Raw genomic sequence first — 20,491 nt, forward strand, 5'->3', positions numbered from 1 at the left:
CATTTTTCCACTTTCACTTTTCATCTCTTTTTAAATAAAGCTGCTAAAAGTTATTTTGACTTAAGCTATAATTGTGGAGATCTCTTTATCATCTCTGATAATCTGATGAGGACAGTTTAGTTGATAAGGAAATAAGGACTGGACAAGGGAGTTGTCTTTTACCACATGCTTCCAGCTCTGGCTCCAGGAGCATGGAGTTTTATTTAGAAGAAAAAAATTATATATATATATATATATATTTGAAGACTCATTTCACCCAAAAGAACCCCCCTGAAACTTTGCAGATACGCAGAAGTTACAAATTATGTCACATCAAAACACAAAACATTGGCTTCAGAAGAGACCAAGTCCAAGGCTGAATTTTGACTAGGTTTTTATCAGAAAGCCAAGTTGGGGAGTATCTTGGCCTTGGCTATAACAGGCAGCAGCATTCCTTGCTGTGTTAACAGTGTTAACACTTTCAATTCGGGTTTGATAGGAACTTAAAGCTTTTCAATAAGGTCATAATACTTTTCAAGAAGAAATCACAAGGATCACAAAAGGGGACAAAAGAGGAGTCTCAGATTTTTATCTATTCTCTTACTGGCTTCCCACATATAATACTCTTAAGTCAGCAGCCACAATAAAACTTTAGAAGTCCCATATTAAGCATAAAACCTAAATTTAAACTCATAAAATACTCAAAAACTAGCAATACATGAAATATCTCAATGAGAAAGTGACAGACCAAGAAAACTGGTCTAGAAGAGACAATTTGAGAATCATAGGTCTTCCAGAAAAAAACAGAAATTAATAGAAACTTGGACTCCATACTAAAAGAAATTATTCAGCAAAATTGCCCTGAAGTTCTACAACAAGAGGGCAATATAGACATTGAAAGGATCCATAGATCACTCTCTACAACCCAGGAATATAATAGCCAAATTGAAGAGCTTTCAAGTAAAAGAAAAAAAAAATCTTACAAGAAGCCAGAAAGAGAATTCAAAAATCAAGGAGCACCAATCAGGATCACACAGGATCTGGCAGCCTCCACGCTAAAAGACCACAAGGCTTGGAATATGATATTCAGAAAGACAAGAGAGCTGGGCCTTCAGCTACAGATCAACTACCCATTGAAACTGACCATATACTTCCAGGGGAAAGTGTGGGCATTCAACAAAATTGAAGATTTTCAAGTATTTGCACAAAAGAGACCAGGACTAAATGGAAAGTTTGATATCCAACCACAAAATTCAAGAGAAACATGAAAAGGTAAATAAGAAACAGAGGGGAAAGAAAGAAAACTCATAATTTTTTAAATTTGCCTCTCTAAGGGCTTCAATAAGATCTAATTATCTGTTTTCCTATGTGGAGAAATGCTATGTATAATTCTCTGTAGTGAACTCTATTCACTATTATAGTATTCACTATTATAGCAATCAGAAGAATAACTCATAGGGAGAGGATGGAATACTAAATGGTCTAAGACGACATGAGGGGTGGGAAAGAGGGGGGTGAATAGTAGGGGACACCAAGAGAAACTTGAGTGAATAGGAAAAATAGGATATTCTATTACACACAAAGAGGGGATGGGAAGGGGAGAAGATAAATACTATTATAAGAAGGAGAGGAAGAGAGCATTAAGAGGGAATATTTAAACCTTACAGTATAATCAACCCTGAGAGGGAAGAGTAGCTATATTATCCATTGGGATAAAAAACTCTTATCTAACCCTACTGAGAAAGTCAGAAGGGATAAAGCAAGGGGAGCGGGGGAGTGGGGAGGTCAAAAAAGGGAGGGGAGAAGGGAGACAGAATTCATTAGGTCTTTAAAAATAAAAAGAGGGGAATAACAAGGGAGGGGATAGAAGGAGAAGTTAATCAAAGGAGGGGATAAGGGATACCAGCTCAAAGAAAACCACTGGTTTAAAAGAAAATAGTGTAAGAAGAAGGGGTGGGACTAGGGGAGGATACAAAAATGTCAGTGAATGAACAACTGATAATTATAACTCTGAATGTGAATGGGATGAACTCGCTCATAAAACGGAAGCAAATAGCAGATTGGATTAGAAACCAAAATCCCACCATATGTTGTCTACAAGAAACACATATGAGGCGCGAGGACATACACAAGTTTAAGGTTAAGGGCTTGAGCAAAATCTTTTGGGCATCAAATGAGAAAAAAAAAGGCAGGAGTGGCTATTATGATCTCCAACAAAGCCAAAGTAAAAATAGATATGATTAAAAAAGACAGGCAAGGTCATTGCATCCTGATTAAATGCAGTATAAACAATGAGGAAATAACACTGCTCAATATGTATGCACCAAGTGGTATAGCATCCAAATTCATTAAGGAGAAACTGGCAGAGCTCAAGAAAGAAATAGATAGTAAAACCATAATAGTGGGAGATCTAAATATTCCTCTTTCAGATCTAGATAAATCAAACCAAAAAATAAATAAGAAAGAGGTAAGAGAGGTGAATTAAGTCCTAGAAAAATTAGATTTAATTGATATGTGGAGAAAAATAAAGAGGGACAAAAAGGAATACACCTTTTCAGCTGCACATGGTACATTCACAAAGACTGACCATGTAATAGGACATAGAATCATTGCAAACAAATGCAAAAGAGCAGATATAATAAATGTAACCTTCTCAGATCATAATGCAATAAAAATAATAATTAGTAAGGGCACCTGGACAGGCAAATCAAAAACCAATTGGAAATTAAACAATATGATTCTCCAAAACCAATTTGTCAAAGAAGAAATCATAGAAACAATCAACAATTTCATTGAAGAGAATGACAACGATGAGACATCCTACCAAACTCTGTGGGATGCAGCCAAGCAGTGCTCAGGGGGAAATTTATATCCTTGAGTGCATATATTAACAAATTAAGGAGGGCAGACATTAATGAATTGGGCATGCAACTCAAAAAATTAGAAAGCGAGCAAATTAAAAATCCCCAGATGAAAACTAAATTAGAAATACTAAAAATTAAGGGAGAAATTAATAAAATCGAAAGTAAAAGAACTAATGAATTAATAAATAAGACTAGAAGCTAGTATTTTGAAAAAACAGATAAAATAGACAAAGTCTATATAAAAAAAAGGAAAGAAGAAAACCAAATTGACAGTATCAAAGATGAAAAGGGAGACCTCACCTCTAATTAAGGGGAAATTAAGGCAATCATTAAAAACTATTTCACCCAATTATATGGCAACAAATATAACAATTTAGGAGATATGGATGAATATTTACAAAAACATAAATTGCCTTGATTAACAGCAGAAGAAATAGAATACCTAAATAATCCCATATCAGAAAAAGAAATTGAACAAGCCATCAAAGAACTCCCTAATAAAAAATCACCAGGACCTGATGGATTCACAAGTGAATTCTATCAGACATTCAAAGAGCAACTAATCCCAATACTATACAAATTATTTGATATGATAAGCAAATGAGTCCTACCAAATTCCTTTTTTGACATAAATATGGTACTGATTCCAAAGCCAGGTAGACTAAAAACAGAGAAAGAAAACTATAGACCAATCTCCCTAATGAACATAGGTGCAAAAATCTTAAAATAGAATACTAGCAAAGAGACTCCAGCAAGTAATTAAGAAGATCATCCACCATGATCAGGTGGGATTTATACCAGGAATGCAAGGATGGTTCAACATTAGGAAAACCATCCACATAATTGACCATATCAAACAGTCTAACAAACAAAAATCACATGATTATCTCAATAGATGCTGAAAAAGCCTTTGACAAAATACAGCATCCATTCCTATTGAAAACACTAGAAAGTATAGGAATAGAAGGACCCTTCCTAAAAATAATAAACAGGATATAACTAAAACCATCTACAAGCATTATATGCAATGGGGATAAATTAGAAGCCTTCCCAATAAGATCAGGAGTGAAACAAGGATGCCCATTATCACCTCTATTATTCAACATAGTACTAAAAACACTAGCAATAGCAATTAGAGAAGAAAAAGAAATTGAAGGTATCAAAATAGGCAATGAGGAGACTAAGCTATCACTTTTTGCAGATGATATGATGGTCTACTTAAAAAATCCTAGAGAATCAACTAAGAAGCTTGTAGAAATAATCAACAACTTTAGCAAAGTGGCAGGATACAAAATAAATGCACATAAATCATCAGCATTTCTATATATTCCCAAAACATTAGATCAGCAAGAAGTAGAAAGAGAAACACCATTTAAAATCACCCTAGACAATATAAAATACTTAGGAATCTATCTACCAAAACAAACACAGCAATTATACAAAAACAACTACAAAACACTTTCCAAAAAAATAAAACTGGATCTCAACAATTGGAAAAACGTTGATTGCTCATGGGTAGGACAAGCTAACATAATAAAAATGACCATTCTACCCAAATTAATTTACCTATTTAGCACCATACCTATCAAACTACCAAAAAACTTCTTTACTGAATTAGGAAAAACTATAACAAATTTCATTTGGAATAACAAAAGATCAAGAATATCAAGGGAAATAATGAAGAAAAATGTTAAGGAAGGTGGTCTAGCAGTACCAGATATTAAGTTTAATACTATAAAGCAGCAGTTATCAAAACAATATGGTACTGGCTAAGAGACAGAAGGGAGCATCAGTGGAATAGACTTGGGGTTAATGACATCAGCAAGACAGTGTATGATAAACCCAAAGAGCCCAACTTTTGGGACATGAATCCACTATTTGACAAAAACTGCTGGGAAACTTGGAAAACAATATGGGAGAGATTAGGTTTAGATCAACATCTCACACCCTACACCAAGATAAATTCAGAGTGAGTGAATGACTTGAATATAAAGAGGGAAACTAAATAAGTTAAGTGAACACAAAATAGTATACCTATCAGATCTCTGGGAAAGGAAAGATTTTAAAACCAAGCAAGAGTTAGAAAAAATTACAAAATGTAAATTAAATGGTTTTGATTATATCAAGGTAAAAAGCTTTTGTACAAACAAAAACAATGTAGTCAAAATCAGAAGGGAAACAATAAATTGGGAAAAAATCTTTATAACAAAAAAACTCTGACAGGGGTCTAATTACTCAAATATACAAGGAGTTAAATCAATAGTATAAAAAATCAATCCATTCCCCAATTGAAAAATGGGCAAGAGACATGAATAGGAAATTCTCAGCTAAAGATATCAAAAGTGTCAATAAGCACATGAGAAAGTGTTCTAAATCTTTAATAATTAGAGAAATGCAAATCAAAATAACTCTGAGGTATCACCTCACACCTAGCAGATTGGGTAAAATGAAAGAAGGGGAGAGCAATGAATGCTGGAGGGGATGTGGCAAAATTGGGACATTAATGCATTGCTAGTGGAGTTGTGAACTGATCCAACCACTCTGGCTGGCAATTTGGAACTATGCTCCAAGGACTATAAAAAGAATGCCTGCCCTTTGATCCTGCCATACCATTGTTGGGTTTGTACCCCAAAGAGATCATAGATAAATAGACTTGTACGAAAATATTTATAGCTGCACTTTTTGTGGTGGCAAAGAACTGGAAAAGGAGGGTATGTCTTTCAATTGGAGAATGGCTGAAGAAACTGTGGTATATGCTGGTGATGGAATACTATTGTGCTAAAAGGAATGATAAACTAGAGGAGTTCCAGGTGAACTGGAAAGACCTCCAGGAACTGATGCAGAGGGAAAGGAGCAGAGCCAGAAGAACATTGTACACAGAGACTGATATACTATGGTAAAATTGAATGTAATGGACTTCTGTACCAGCAGCAATGCAATGGCACAAGACAGCTCTGAGGGATTTATGGTAAAGAACGCTACCCACATTCAGAAGAAGGACTGCAGGAGAGGAAACATATAAGAAAAACAAATGCTTGAACACATGGGCTGAGGTGGACATGATTGTGGATGTAGACTCGAAACTACCACACCAATGCAACTATCAACCATTTGGAAATAGGTCTTGATCAATGACACATGTTAAAACCAGTGGAAATGTGCCTCAGCCATGGGTGGGGGGAGAGCGGGGGGCGGGGGGGGTGAAGGGGAAAGTAGGAGCATGAATCCTGTAACCATGTTAAAAATGAGTATTAATAAACATTCAAAAAATTAAAAAAAAACTAGCAATAGGCAGACCAGACAAAACAGGCTGGGGTTGTTAGAGTAGGTAGGAAGGAAAGCTTTATTAAGGCACATTATAAGGGCTGACATGCAATAGATTAAATAAGAAGATCAAGACAAAGATGAGGGTGGGTATCAATGGGATACTATAATAATCCATAAACCTCTCCATGACTCCTATGAGCAGTATCCTTCCCAATAAAACCCAGGGCCCCCCTCTAATTAGGACTGCCCTAATAAGCAGAGCTGTCTAAGGAACCTAAAAAGTTTTGCCAATGATTTTGAAATCTTGCACAAGTAACTGAAAACCAAAGTGGCACAGATTGTGTTTTCTTCATTGTTACCATTAAAGGAAAGAGAAAAATTAATTTGGTAATTGAAATGTTGTTTAAGAAGGTGGTGTCCAAGAATAGATTTTAAATTTCTAGGCCAATGACATTTATCAAATCAAGTAAAAAAACAGCTATTAAGTGACTACCATATTTCTTAGAAAAATACATGTGCTAAGTTCTGGGGAATATAAATAATGGCAAAAGGTAGTAGTCTCTACCTGATCTCAAGAAGCTCGCAGTCTAATGAGGCAAACAACATGTTCAAATTAAACATATTTATGAATATTTACATCATAAACTTGAGTTAAAAATCTCAAAGAAAAAGTGCTAGTATCATTGGGATCAGGAAAGGCAGTGCCATGAAGCAGGTAGTATAGGTATAATTTCCATCACACAGATGAAGAAACTGAGGTTAAGTGACTTGTCCATAATTATATAACTAAGTGTTAAAACAAATGCAAATCACTTCTAACTCCAAATCAAGTACACTGTCCAATAAACATGTTAAAAAAAAGCAAAGAAAATCTAAAAATTAATTCTTTTAGTCTATTGAAAATATCAAAGTAGGTAAAACTGATTAATGAACTATAAGTCATAAAAATGATCATAAAAAGTAGCTGGTGGCTTACCTCCAGATGTTAGAGCTGAATCCTTTATAAACAAACAACGGTTGACATGTTGTCCAGTCTTGCAAGGTATTTTATATATAAATTCATACTCCTGAATTGAGTCATGAATAATAAAATATTTGTAAGGGATAGATTTCTGCATTTTATCCTTGGAAATCATCATACTACCTTCGATAAGGAATCCATGTCCACTCAGATTTCTACAACATAAGAAGCTGCTGTTAGAGGCCCTCCTTCCCTCAAATCAGAGAACATGTCATCATCTACATAAGGTTTTCCCCATCCTATGCCCCCCCCAAATGCTTTCTCCACCCTGAAATTACTTTGTGTAATTTTGTATTTCAAATTTTAAATAATTTGGAAAATATCTTATATTTTCATATTATATCACGTAAGTAAAACATAAAACTTCTTCTTGAGATAAGGACTCTTATTTTTTGCCTTTGTATTCCAAGCAACTTATTGCCTTTCATTGTCACAGTAGGCATTTAATAAATGTTTACTGAATTCAGTTAAATCTCAAATTGTAGAAATTTCTCAAACAAGACATTAATATGCTTTTTTTTCCCCCAGACCTACTCGTGGCAAAGAAATGTTATTTTACAGTTCCTTCATTTTTAGCACTCTTTCTCCCAAAAAACAAAATTTTTCTGAAGATGTATTACCTACATGTATTTATTCTCTTTCCACAGGATCACATTAGCTTCTCTGTCAAAATAGTTACAAATTCAAAATGAAAAGCATAAATTTCACTTTGAAAACAATTTTATTTTGAATTCAATTTTATCAATCCAGTTTCATATACCCCTTCTTATGATTCCAATTTAACCATATATTCAAAATGTTTCTCACAAAGTTTTTAAATGCACTTACTTTGTACAGTTCATTTCACAAACATCATGATCCCAAGCATTTTTTCCAAAGTCTTCTCCACCCCTGATGGACACTTTATGACACTGAGGATCAAATAAGAAATCCACAGACAGAATTGCATGGAAGTATACTCTGATTCCTTCACCAAGATTTAATGTCCTAGAATATGTACACAAGCACATATATAAAAAAAAATTTTAATGAAGTCAGTCTTTTACAATGTGCTTTCACACACTAATGAAGGTTCTTCTTGATCACATATTTCTGACTAGATCAATCTTTAAACAAAATTCTACTTTTCTCTACTTTTAGTGGAAGAATCTGAAGGAACCATCCTCCCAAGAAACAGAAAAAGGCAGTCTGGGCAGAAAGCAAGAGCTAGAGTTATGCTACAGTAGATTTCCTTCATGGTACTGGCTGCTTGAGACAAAGGGTCATATACCAAAACAACTATGTCATATAAGAAGGTATAAAATAATGCCAGTGGTTTCTTATCACTACATCTACAGTGTTCTAATTTATATTCATATTTATACTGTCAACCTAGAAAATGTCTAGAGAAAGTTAACCATGATTTGGGATCATGTTCTATGTTGAATTCTAAGTTGAAAGAACTAAGGAGGTCTAACTGGAAGAAGAAAAAACTTATGGGGGACATAATAGTGGTCTTTAAGTATGAGAAGGGGAATCAGAAAGGGAATAAGACTTGTTCCACTTAACCGTGGAGGAGAAAACTAGAAGCAATAGAGCATATAGCTGCCTAAGGAGATAACAGTGTGCTTTCCCTCAGAAAAAGTCAACAAGCAAAAACTAGATTTACAGGTTTGAGTTGTTCTTTGAGGTTCCTTTTATCTCTGTAATTCTTATATTCCTCTCTCTGTCCCTCAACTTTTTCTTTTTAATACTAATTAAAGACAATTGAGAGAATCAAAATTGGCAATAATCCCAAGTCTACTTTTAGAAGATTCTTCTGAGAAATCTTTATGCACAGAATTTTGTTAATGATTAAAGCTTGGCTTTATTTCTACCTATTTTTTAATTTTTTTTCATTGGCAGTCTGGCTTCTTTGTTCCTTTGAATGTTCCAGATTTCTCAAAGTAGAATCAATACAACTTTCAGAAGGCGCTTCTTGCTTCTTCATATCCTTAGGTTTATTTTTATCCTCTACTCTCTCCATTTGATTGATAGGTTTCTTCTGGGTTTCAACTTCCTAGAAAACACAAACAAATGTCAAAATGTAATTCTTGATCTGAAGAGAGGGGAAAAAAAAAGGAGCTTTGGTGGAAAGAGTAGTAGAGCTTAGCTCAATGCAAAAATCCCATATTATTTAGAATGACTCTTTCATCCATTCCATAGGAAACATCCGTACTCGGGAAGCTAATTCACTTGCAAGCTGCTGCTTCAATTCTTGATTCTTGTTTTTATCCTCTTTTCCTGCTCCCCTTACTTGATTAGTTGACTTCATTTTAGCTTCCTAGAAAAAACAAAGACCCAAACTTCAGAACAGGACTTGTACAACAACATATGTAACAACAGGGGGTAATTTGGAACAAAGAGTTTAATAACAGGAAAATCCCACCACCCATCAGAAGCAAGAAGGGATTGCAATTCAAAATCACTTAACAAGACAACTTACTCTGGGAGGTGAGGCATTCGTTAGTGGCTTGGATGTTTCTTTTCTTTTCCTTTGATTAGGAATGTCCACTTTTGATTCTGGTAGGGGGACCTTTTGACCAGATGAGTATAAAAGATCCATTTCCTCAATTTTAGATGAAGTCAATTCAGTGAGAGACTCCCAAGTGGTATCTTTTACCTTGCATTGTTCCATATCCTTCCCTACTATAGAAGTGGGTCCCTGAATCTTGACCAAATCAACAGGGCTACAATTTTCCTTCTTATTGACTGCTTCTAGTATTCTGACAGACTGACTAATCTCAGGATGTACATCAATTTCCATCTTTTCCACTGGAGCTTCTAAATCTGAAATTTCTTTTTCTTTGGTTCCACATTCCTCTGATTCTAAAACATTATTATTGTTATTCAAACTCTCAATAACAGAAGGAAATGAGATTTGAATACTTCCAGTTTGAATATCACTGTAATCAACCAGGGGCTTGGTTAAACCATCCTCTTGAACTTGGCTTTCTTGTGGATTAGTTTTATTATCCATCAATCCAAGGTTTGTAAGAGAAGTCAAACTAGAAGGGACTGAATGAGACAGGGATAAAGAGTCCAGTTCCTCTGAAAGAAGATTTTGATCCTTCTTCTTTTTCTTCTTTCTATTCCTCTTCTTTGTCTATATGATATAGAAAAAAAAGAATGGCAAGTTAAAATCTTTGCAATCTTTTTCTCATTTTTAAAGAGAAACTATAATTGATAAGTTTAGCTATTGATCAGTCCAAATCACTGGAATGATTTTCTCAAGAGCATTAAAATAACGTTCCTAACAAAAGGCTGACAGAATTTAGGAAAATCCGCTTTGATTTCATGGTTACCTGTGAAAGAGATATATAAGAGTATTTAAATCCTTTCAAATATCCAAGCTTGTTTTTTTTTCTTCTTAAAACAAAGATGTGTGAATTTAAATGTGTATTTTCAAACAAGCAATGACAAAGAACCTCTAATTCAACTCCCTGATTTGTTTTTGACTTTTTATTTTTTGTTAATAAAGTAAAAATAAGGTTAGTGTCCATTATAGATAAAGCAAGAGGTGGACATGGCATGGTGTGGAAAACCTGAATTCAAGTCTCCTACTAAGTCACTTAGAAGTACCTAGGAAAGCTCCTTAAGAATAGATATTATAGAGTAGTTGCCCATCTCTATAGTGTAAAGCAAGGTTGCTAGCAGAAGCCTTTTTGCTTCTGCAATTTCAAACTATAACAGAAAGGAAGTTGGAGGTTTTAGAATCCTCCTTAGAAAGGCAGTTGGAGCCTGAGGCTATAAATAGGGCTGAAGTTCCAACTGAAGGGGCTTTTGCCTTGCCTAGGGGCTTTTGTTTTTTGGCCTTTGGCTTAGCCTGTTGGCTTAAGCTTTCTGGCTTTGGCATTGGCCCGTGCTTATTTTGTCTTGGGGAAAATTTGGACCTATCTGATTTCTCTGGACCTCTCCCTGATCTCTCCATTACATCCCTGCTATTTCCCCTGAATTTCCCTTTGGGCCCTGGGAGGAAGAGTGGGCTTGGTGATTGGACATTGTGGGTTTAGTTTCTGTAGGAAAAAAGGGCATCCTAAAACAAGTTACCCCTAATTTAGTGATTTGATAAATACTTTACTTCAAAGGCAGTCAAACTTTCCTGACTGGGAGAGCTGGACTCTATCAGTCTAACCCTCTCCTGCGACCCATCCCCCACCATCCAGCCTTCTCCCTAGCAGCAGTTAGAAAACCTAAGATGTCTTTCCCTCTGATTAACCTGACATTAATAAATCCCCTTTGTCACCTACTCAAAGCCTCTGATGAATCATTGTATCAAAGATTAAGGCAAGGGCTAAAGAGGGAAGGAATTATTTTCTTTTTATTTCTTGAGGGAATCGCAGGCATCCATCTTGACAGGAACTATCTTTGGAAGACTTCCTACAGCCATCAATTTCACTGGCAGGGAGGAGCCTTTGACTTCTCCCTCAAGGGACTTTAGAAATTAACAAGAGAAACCCCCAGCCTTGATATAAATATTTCTGACTGACCCAAATTCCTCTTGTACCTTAGAGGTACCTTTCCTGCTTGAAAACCTCAGCTTATTTCCCCCCTATACCCTCTGTCTCTAGTCTCAGTGAAATAAGCCTGTTTAAGCTGCCCTCCCGTATACTCCCTGTCATTCCCCTACCTTCCCTATATACCACCTCATTCATTCCTTCCATACACTCAGCTATCTCCTTCATTCTCTTTCATTCCCCTTCCAAATCACCTATATCACCCTTATCCCTCCTCACTACCCAAATTACCTGAGACCTGCCTTAAGATTACCCACTTCTTTATAACAACAGGCAAAGGGAGTTTCTTCACCCCAAATTCCCTGTATTAATAAAATGATGAGCCCAATACCAAAAAAAAAAAAAAAAAAAAAAAAAAAAAAAAAAAAAAAAAAGGAAGAAAAGAAAAAGAAAGTTCCAAATAGGAATGCAACAATATAATGTGTTGTCCCTTGGAGTGATTTTAGAAAAATGGTACTGAGTAACAACAATAATTGTAAATTTTATACTAAATGCATTTAGTATCATTTAATAGATATATTCCATCACAAAAAGAGTTTAGGTACATATGATTATTCTCTATATGTAAGCCTGAAGAAAAAACAATTTAGAAGATACCAGAAGATTAAAGGACAAAATCTTTAAGTCAAAATAATTATTGAAACACAGAATACCCACTTTCTTCTGTAAGATTTAAATTAATATAAATAATTCCAAATATTAATTTTATAAAGTTTAGTAATGACTTGAAGTAAAAGAAATAAGGGAAAAAAAAGAAAGAGAAGTTCAAAGCCTAATTTTCTAACTAAAGTAAGATCAATGTGTAAATTCTCCTACCTGGCTGAAAGCCAGCTTCAGCAGCCGGGTTTAAGAAAAGAGAGAAGAGAGGCAGGGTCACACCAAAACTTTATCCTTTCTACATAATGCACACAGTGTATGCACTCAGTGTGAGCTCGTAAATGGGATGCTGGGTAAAAACAGTCCTGGAGAGTAAAGTCTATCCACACACTTCCCTAGAGAAAGGGTTCCCAAAAGGCAGAGATATTATGAGAAGCTTTTCAAAAGGGGCAGGAATATTTTTAATCTAATGGAATCAAATTAATCTTTTAAATTTATGCATACTAATCTTAAACTTTTATTTCCATACCCCCTAGGATCCTGAGTCAATCCTACCGCCAGGTCCAATCCTCCTTCTTAGAACTTAAAATTAGAAGAATGAAAATTTAAAATAATTTATTTAAAATAAGAGGCCACTACCCTCTCCCAATCCTGCCTCCAACCCACTATATTTCAGTTTTTAATTCAGCCCATTTAATATAAAATTGTCCTGCTTGCTTAGTGCTTCTTTCCAAATTTCCTTCTGTTTCCTCTTGCATATTTTTAAAATTATAAAATGGCAACTTTTTAGGCATCACTATTGCTATCCCCATGCTCTTCCCCCCACAGTCTGCCCTCAATTTAAAAAGGTGAGGAAAAAAACCCTTGTAACAAATATAGTTAAGCAAAATAAATCCATACCAAGACATGCTCAAAAATGTCTATCTTTTTTTACATCTTGAGTGCCTCCAGTGACAGGAGGTGGGTAAAAATGTTACATAACAAATCTCCAGCGGTCATGATTAGTCATTTCATCAATCAGAGTTCTTTCACATACACAGTTTGATATAGAAATACAATACTCAATGAGGAAATGAAGGGATAAAAGTAGGTATATTAATATTTGCTAAATAGTTTCCATGTTAGAAAATTGTCTTCTATGACCACACAAATATCCATTTTATGATTTAAAAAAATTCAGTAGCACTTTTTCTGTCATACAGACCTGGAGACAAAGTAGATGCACATAAATACTTTTTTTTAAAATCAAAGACTGGGCCTTCTATAGCTATGCTTTTGAGGAGTTTGTTATTTTTTTAAACTTTATCTCCTGTCTTAAAATCAATACTGTGCATTGGTTCCAAGGCAGAAGAGTGGTAAGGGCTAGGCAATACAGCTAGGAAATGTGTGAGGCCAGATTTGAACCCATGACCTCCCACCTCTGGACCTGACTCTCAATGCACTGAGCAACCCAGCTGTTCCCAGTTATTTGCTTTTTAAATGCTTTAGAGAATTCATATTTAAATCCATGGCTAGTTCAATTTCATTTTCTAGTGTTTAAACATTTTAAATATTTATTATTTTAAAATATTTCATAGGTAATCCTCCCACTTAAAAATTTTTGTTTCCCTAGCTTAACTTTTTCCCCCTCCAGTTGGTTTTAATTTATTCAACTTTTATTTTGGTCAGTTTATTTTTCTTTATCTTTTATTGATTGGGTGACCTAATAATAGCTTATTGTCAAGGGCCATCAAGTTCACATCAGATGACAAAGTCACATGTGAACCCTGATGGATTTCTCACTCCTCTATGTGACTCTTCTCTTACTAACACCCCTCATTACAGGAATTATTATGATCAATATCTCTATTTAGCCCCAGGAACATAAAGAGTAACATCATGGGCTATATTATTACAGGCTCCCCACAAAATTATAGGAAAACCCCACCTTTATATGTATCGATACAGAAATTCCCTAAAATCACCCTATGATAAACCAGCAAATAGTGAATTAATGTTAAAGATTTTAAAACCCTAACTTAGATGTCTGCAAAAACTGGCCAGAACAGTCTCCAAGTTTCCCCCCCTCCCTGATCCCTGATTCCATAGTTAACATAAAAGAACGATGGATGATAATGGAGAAATTGCCCTCAAAGGCTAGTACATCCCATTCCACTGACTAGACTACTTTCTCCACCCCATAGCCAAGGAGACAAGTAAACCCACCTTGAAAAGTATTGGAAGTTACTGGGGAATAAAAAGTTGTTAGTAACAAAGATGTTGGTAACAAGGTTAATGTATGGCTTATTCATTATCTCCAAGAAAAGACGCACATTGATTATGGAATATCCATGCCAAGCTTGTATGTAATCTTAAAAAAGAACAGGTATAAATTTTAAAAAAATCAGCAGATGGCAGCAGGACAGCCTCTGTGAAAACAATCTGAATCTCATTCAACAGCACCAATGCCACCCTGTCCCCAAGATTCCTGTCTGGCAAAAGCAGGTCTTTTGCAGCTTATTAATTTCATTATTAGTATTTGCTAAAAATAATCTTTTTGTTTGCCTTATCGATTCAAGAATCCCAATTTCCATTTTCCGTTTTTCTTCTAAATGTCAGGATTTTGTATTTTGTATTATTCTATTTTTAAATTGAATATTAAATAATTAATGCTTTATTTTTCTGATTTGTTGAATTTTATTTTCAGACATAACTTTTCCTATAAAACAACCTTAGTCATATTTTTGATAGAAATTTCAATAAGCTGTCTCACTGTTACTGTTTTTATTTATTACTGTTACTATTGTTTATTTAATTTGTACTTTGACCCACTTGTTAATCCATGTTATTTTGTTCAGTACTTTTTTGTTCTCTGAATTACTATTGTTATAAAGAAAGAGAAGGTCCGGTCCTAAGGGAGATATAGATACCAGTGAAGTGGATGTATCTCTGTATTCTCCCTAGGTGCTGGTGATGTGGGAACACCAACCCCAATCACCCTTACTAGTTGTTATAATTTCCCCCTTTCAATAACAGTTGCCTAGGGAAGGACACTGAAAGGTGAGGTGAATGGGTAACCCTTTCAGGTCCAACCTGGGGTTGGATCAATTAATAATATTGGGCTCTGATTAGTCTTGAATCACGTTTGTTATCTGACTGCATTTGCTCCCTCCCCAAGTGTCATGATATAAAGACCAATCAGGAAGGTACACATTAAACACTTTATCTATAATTTATAATAAGGGAAAGGATAATCAGGATATGGATTGGAGACCCTATCAATCTAATATCTATAATTACTTAGGACTGGAGGCTATTGACTAAGTAGAAGCTGGAACTTTATTCTTCACTACCCTCTGGCTCAGCTTGGCCACTGCCAAGCCAGAGAGTGATGTCTGCTCTTGATGCAGCTGTGCTGATGATTTATTCTCTCAGCTTCTCACCATCAGTGTTTGGTGATGTATTAGCTCTCACAGCCTTCAGGAAATATATAGATCCTACCCATCCTGTGCTTCTTCAGACCTCCCAGACTCCCTTCACCAACGAGGGACCAAGAAATGTAAAGAGCTAGGAAGATTCAGAGAACTAAAGATCTAAGGGACCAAAGTCCAAAATCAGAAACTAAAGTCCAAAGCCTTTTCTCCAGGTGGCTGTTAAGGGTATTTATACTCCCAGGCCAACCCACTTTGCCCCTGGCTACAGGAATCTGGGAACATTCCAATCTCTCCAACTGCCTCCCTTCTCAATCAAGGTGACATCCAACATTTTTCAGGATTTGAATACAGTACTATTTTTATCATATGGTCTGCCAAGACTATGTTAAATGTTTCTGGTTTTTTGTTTACATTTAATATTTTGTGTTATGTGTCCTTGCACATGACCAATTTTTGTAAGGTACCATACTTTGCTAAGTATTTATATGAGGTGCCAAACCTTTTTAATTTCTTTCACATTATTTGTTTTATAATATTTTTCCATGGTTACATAAATTCAAGTTCTCTCTCCCTACCCACTACTGAAGCTAACAAGCAATTCCCCTGGGTTATACATGTCTTATTACTCAAAACCCATTTCCATATTATTCATATTTATAATAGAATAACCTTTTAAAACCACAACCCCAAATCATATACCCATATAACCAAGTGATAAATCGTGTTTTTCTTCTGTGTTTCTACTCCCATAGTATTTTTTTTTTTTTATTTTTTTTATTTTAAACCCTTAACTTCTGTGTATTGACTTATAGGTGGAAGAGTAGGTAAGGGTAGGCAATGGGGATCAAGTGACTTGCCCAGGGTCACACAGCTGGGAAGTGTCTGAGGCCGGATTTGAACCTAGGACCTCCCGTCTCTAGGCCTGGCTCTCAATCCACTGAGCTACCCAGCTGCCCCCGCCCCATAGTATTTTTTCTAGATGTGAAAAGCATTCTTCTTCATAATTTCCACAGAATTGTTCTTGATCGCTGCATTGCTATTAGTAAGCGGAGTCTATTACATTTTGATCTTTCTACAATGTTTCAGTTACTGCGTACAATGTTCTCCTGGTTCTGCTCATTTCACTCTGCATCAGTTCATGGAGGTCTTTCCAGTTCATATAGTAATCAAGCAGTTTATCAGTCCTTATAGCACAATAGTATTTCCATCATCACCATTTACCATTATTTGTTTAGCCATTCCCCAACTGAGGTACACCCCCTCATTTTCCAATTTTTTGCCACCGCAAAAAGAGCAGCTATAAATATTTTTGAGCCAACACTTTTATGTTTTTGGGGTACAATCCCAGTAGTGGTATAGCTGGATCAAAGGGCATATAATCTATTAAAGCCCTTAGGGCATGATCCCAAATCTTGCAGCTCTCTTCTACAGTTTTTTCAATTCCGTATTTTCCTGTTAATTTGAGGGGGAAATATTTAAATTTTCTAAATTTATTGCACCCTTTTGTAATTAACTTTTCTTTTATAAATAATATCCCTATCTTACCCAGGATAGAAGTGCAGGGATTACTCACTGGCTCTATCCAACTTTGTTCAAAGTTCAATCTTTTGATCTGTTCCATTTCTGACATGGGTCAGTTCACCCTTCAGGATTCACCACATTAATGCCTTACTTAGTTTGGACACCCCAACAACTTAGTTCACAGCAGCATAGAACTCAACAGATTTGAGGTCAAGAGATCATTTATTCTTTTTTTTTTTTTTTTTTTTTTTTTAAAACCCTTGTACTTCGGTGTATTGTCTCATAGGTGGAAGAGTGGTAAGGGTGGGCAATGGGGGTCAAGTGACTTGCCCAGGGTCACACAGCTGGGAAGTGGCTGAGGCCGGGTTTGAACCTAGGACCTCCTGTCTCTAGGCCTGACTCTCACTCCACTGAGCTACCCAGCTGCCCCGAAGAGATCATTTATTCTTAAAATACCCAGCAGCTGGAATTACAGGACTGCACCACCACTTCTGGCACTTTTATATACATGTTATACTATTTGATCCATATACATTTAAGTATTCATATTTATTTTTCTATTCTAAATTCTAAACAATTCTAAAACAACTGTTTGTAGTATCCAAACTGGTTGTTATGGTATAATTCCAAGGGGTGATCAATTAATCAGAAGTTGGGAAATTCAGTCACAGTCCTATCCTCTTCAGGACTGCCAACTGAAGATTTGTCTCTAACCCAAACATACAACTTCTTTTACTCACTACCCACCCCTAACTCTTCATGATTTCCAATAACTACTGGCTTCTATAGTAAGTACACCAGGTGTTAGCTCTTTAGCGGTATGATTACCTAATTGGGATTCAGGTACAAGCAAAACACTCTTGCCCAACCATGGTGTCCCCACACTTTTCCCTTGCCTCTCCCAAATAAGTCTACATCTTTTAGCAATTTTACTCCCTTCGTTGATGACTTCAACAGAAAAACAACTGCAAAAGGAAGTAATCAAGTTCTAGGAAGTGAAAGCTCTTCCACCTTAGTTGCATGTGTTCTAAAACTTAATTATAATACTTAAGCCAATGGTCATGAGCCTTTATGAAGCAGATGGTCTAGAAGTGTGTGAACTGGAAGACAACATAAAGGCATATACACAGGAATTGAAGAGAACGAATCCTTTCCTAACATTCTCAGTTGTTAATATTTTCCCCCCTCTGTGACTGCCTCTGGAAAAAAAAAACAAGTTAGGAGACAGAATAATGCCCATACTATCTATGTGACCAATGGAAAATAGCTTAATATTTGAGCTTCAGGCAATTATAAAATAATTAATTTGGTAAAGTGTATTGCCATTCAGGAAATCATAGATCCTTTGGCGAATGTCATATCTGGGAAACCAAGGCCTGTAAAAAATAATGATAAAAGTAAAGCCTTGATTTTTGGAATAATTCTTGGAATAAAGCAATTGACATGTGGATGTCTGATACAAAAATGCCAATTCATAAACCAGATTTTTTTTAAAGGACCTAACAAAATGGGAAATTTTTACTGAAGCCATATCCCATGTGTAATTAGAATCTGCTCCCCAGAACTCCAATTCCCAGCATTCCACATTCCTTCATTTAAATGCTAACATAGGGAGGATATAAGTTTTGTGTAGCCCTACCTCTTGCTTTCTTCTTATGATCACAGCTGTGGAAGCTGGCTTTGGCTGAGGCAGGAGTTTACTTTTTGTTAGATAATTAGGTTTGAACTTCTATTTCTTTTAATTTATTTTCTTTCTACTTCAAGTGATTATTAATAAACTTTATAAAATTAATACTTGAAGTTATTGGACATTAATTTAAATCTTACACCTGTTCAGGAAAAAAAAGTTTCTAAAATGATTCCTTTAAGCAAGAACACTAAGTCAGTTAGTTGGATTTTGTTTTTGTTTTCTAACCAATTACATGTAATAACAATTTCCAGGTTAAGTTTTCTGAAGTTATATGATCTAACTTGTCTCCCTCCCTCCTTTCTCTTCCCCCTCCCAAAGCCAGTAAGCCCTATAATCTGGGCCATATATGCACAAAACATATTAAAGATATTTCTATATTGTTCATTTTTATAAGTGAAATAATCACATAAAACCAAAACCCAAAAACATAAACCCAAATAAACATAGAATAATGTTGTGCTATAAGGAATGATGAACAAGATAATTTCAAAAAGAGCTGGAAAGACCTAAAAGAACTGATTCAGAGTGAAAATAAGGAGAATCAGGAAAACATACACTGTAACAGCAATATTGTTGAATGATTAAATATGACAGACTTAGCTATTATCATCAATACAGTGATCTAGAATAATTCTGAGGGACTTATGAAGAATGCTATCTACCTCCAAAGAGATAAGTGTTGGAGTAGGAGTGCAGAAATAGCGTATGATTTATAACTTGGGTTGTTTGTTTGTTTTTTTGGGGGGATATGATTTGGGGTTTTGTTTTATAAGATTATTCACTTACAAAAATTAATAATATGGAAATGTGTTTTGCATGATAATATGACTCTGGGCAGGAGAAGGGAAGAAGGGAGACAATTTAGATATGATCATATAACTTTGAAAAATTTACATGGAAATTTATTACATGTAATTTGTGTTGTAAAGAAAATGTAGATTAGAACTTAGTAAAGAGCAGACTTTGCCAGGCAAAGCTGGCAGGAGCTGAAAATTCCAAACCTGGAATACTGGCAGAGGGGACACTTTCAGAGACTCAGCTGGCAATTCTTTGGGAGTTGGTTTTAGCAACAGTTTGGTGAGCCTATGGGGTTGTGTTCTGAATTTGAAAGCCATGCAGTGGGCATTAACTATAAGATCTTCTCCAAAGACCAAGAAGTTTCAGGTTGAGATAGGAGTTTTATCTGTTATATGGTGGACATACAGATAATTCCATCTCTCTGATTCCCCTATTGGATTTATCTTCCTGTTTTTTACCTGTGTACCTGGGACAAACTGAGAAGTCTGGACAACAGCCAAAGGACAGCTTAGTGAGATACCCTTAACCCTGACCAGCCCTTGCCCCAGGCTGTCTGCTGTAGTGATAGGGGTAGATTAGCCATCTCCATTTGTTATGAGTAAAATGAGATTAGCTAGTTATTAGGAAGGAGCTGGAGCTGGGAATTCCATGCTGGAATGAGGGAGGAGGAAGTCTGTCTGTGCCCTGTGTGTGGACTCCATTAGTGGTGGGCAAAACTGTTGCCAGCCTGGGAGACCTCAGAGCAAAGGACATCCTGCTTCCTGTTTTCCCCTGGGATCCTATGTGGTGTGGCATCTAGTAAAGGA

At 35.7% G+C, this 20,491-nt stretch overlaps 1 protein-coding gene across 1 annotated transcript in view; it reads right to left on the minus strand.

Moving 5' to 3' along the window:
* Positions 1-20,491, minus strand: part of RNF213 (ring finger protein 213) — a 203,659-nt gene that overhangs the window by 157,172 nt on the left and 25,996 nt on the right. Inside the window, exons 4-8 of the mRNA XM_044674544.1 lie at positions 9,596-10,255; positions 9,329-9,433; positions 8,988-9,169; positions 7,960-8,118; positions 7,087-7,286 (exon numbers count right to left, since the gene is read on the minus strand). Of these exons, the coding sequence (XP_044530479.1) occupies positions 7,087-7,286; positions 7,960-8,118; positions 8,988-9,169; positions 9,329-9,433; positions 9,596-10,255 (1,306 nt within the window). The remainder of the gene's footprint in view (positions 1-7,086; positions 7,287-7,959; positions 8,119-8,987; positions 9,170-9,328; positions 9,434-9,595; positions 10,256-20,491) is intronic.

The sequence above is a fragment of the Gracilinanus agilis genome, chromosome 4 (genome assembly GCF_016433145.1).
Source record: "Gracilinanus agilis isolate LMUSP501 chromosome 4, AgileGrace, whole genome shotgun sequence".
Classification (NCBI taxonomy): Eukaryota; Metazoa; Chordata; class Mammalia; order Didelphimorphia; family Didelphidae; genus Gracilinanus; species Gracilinanus agilis.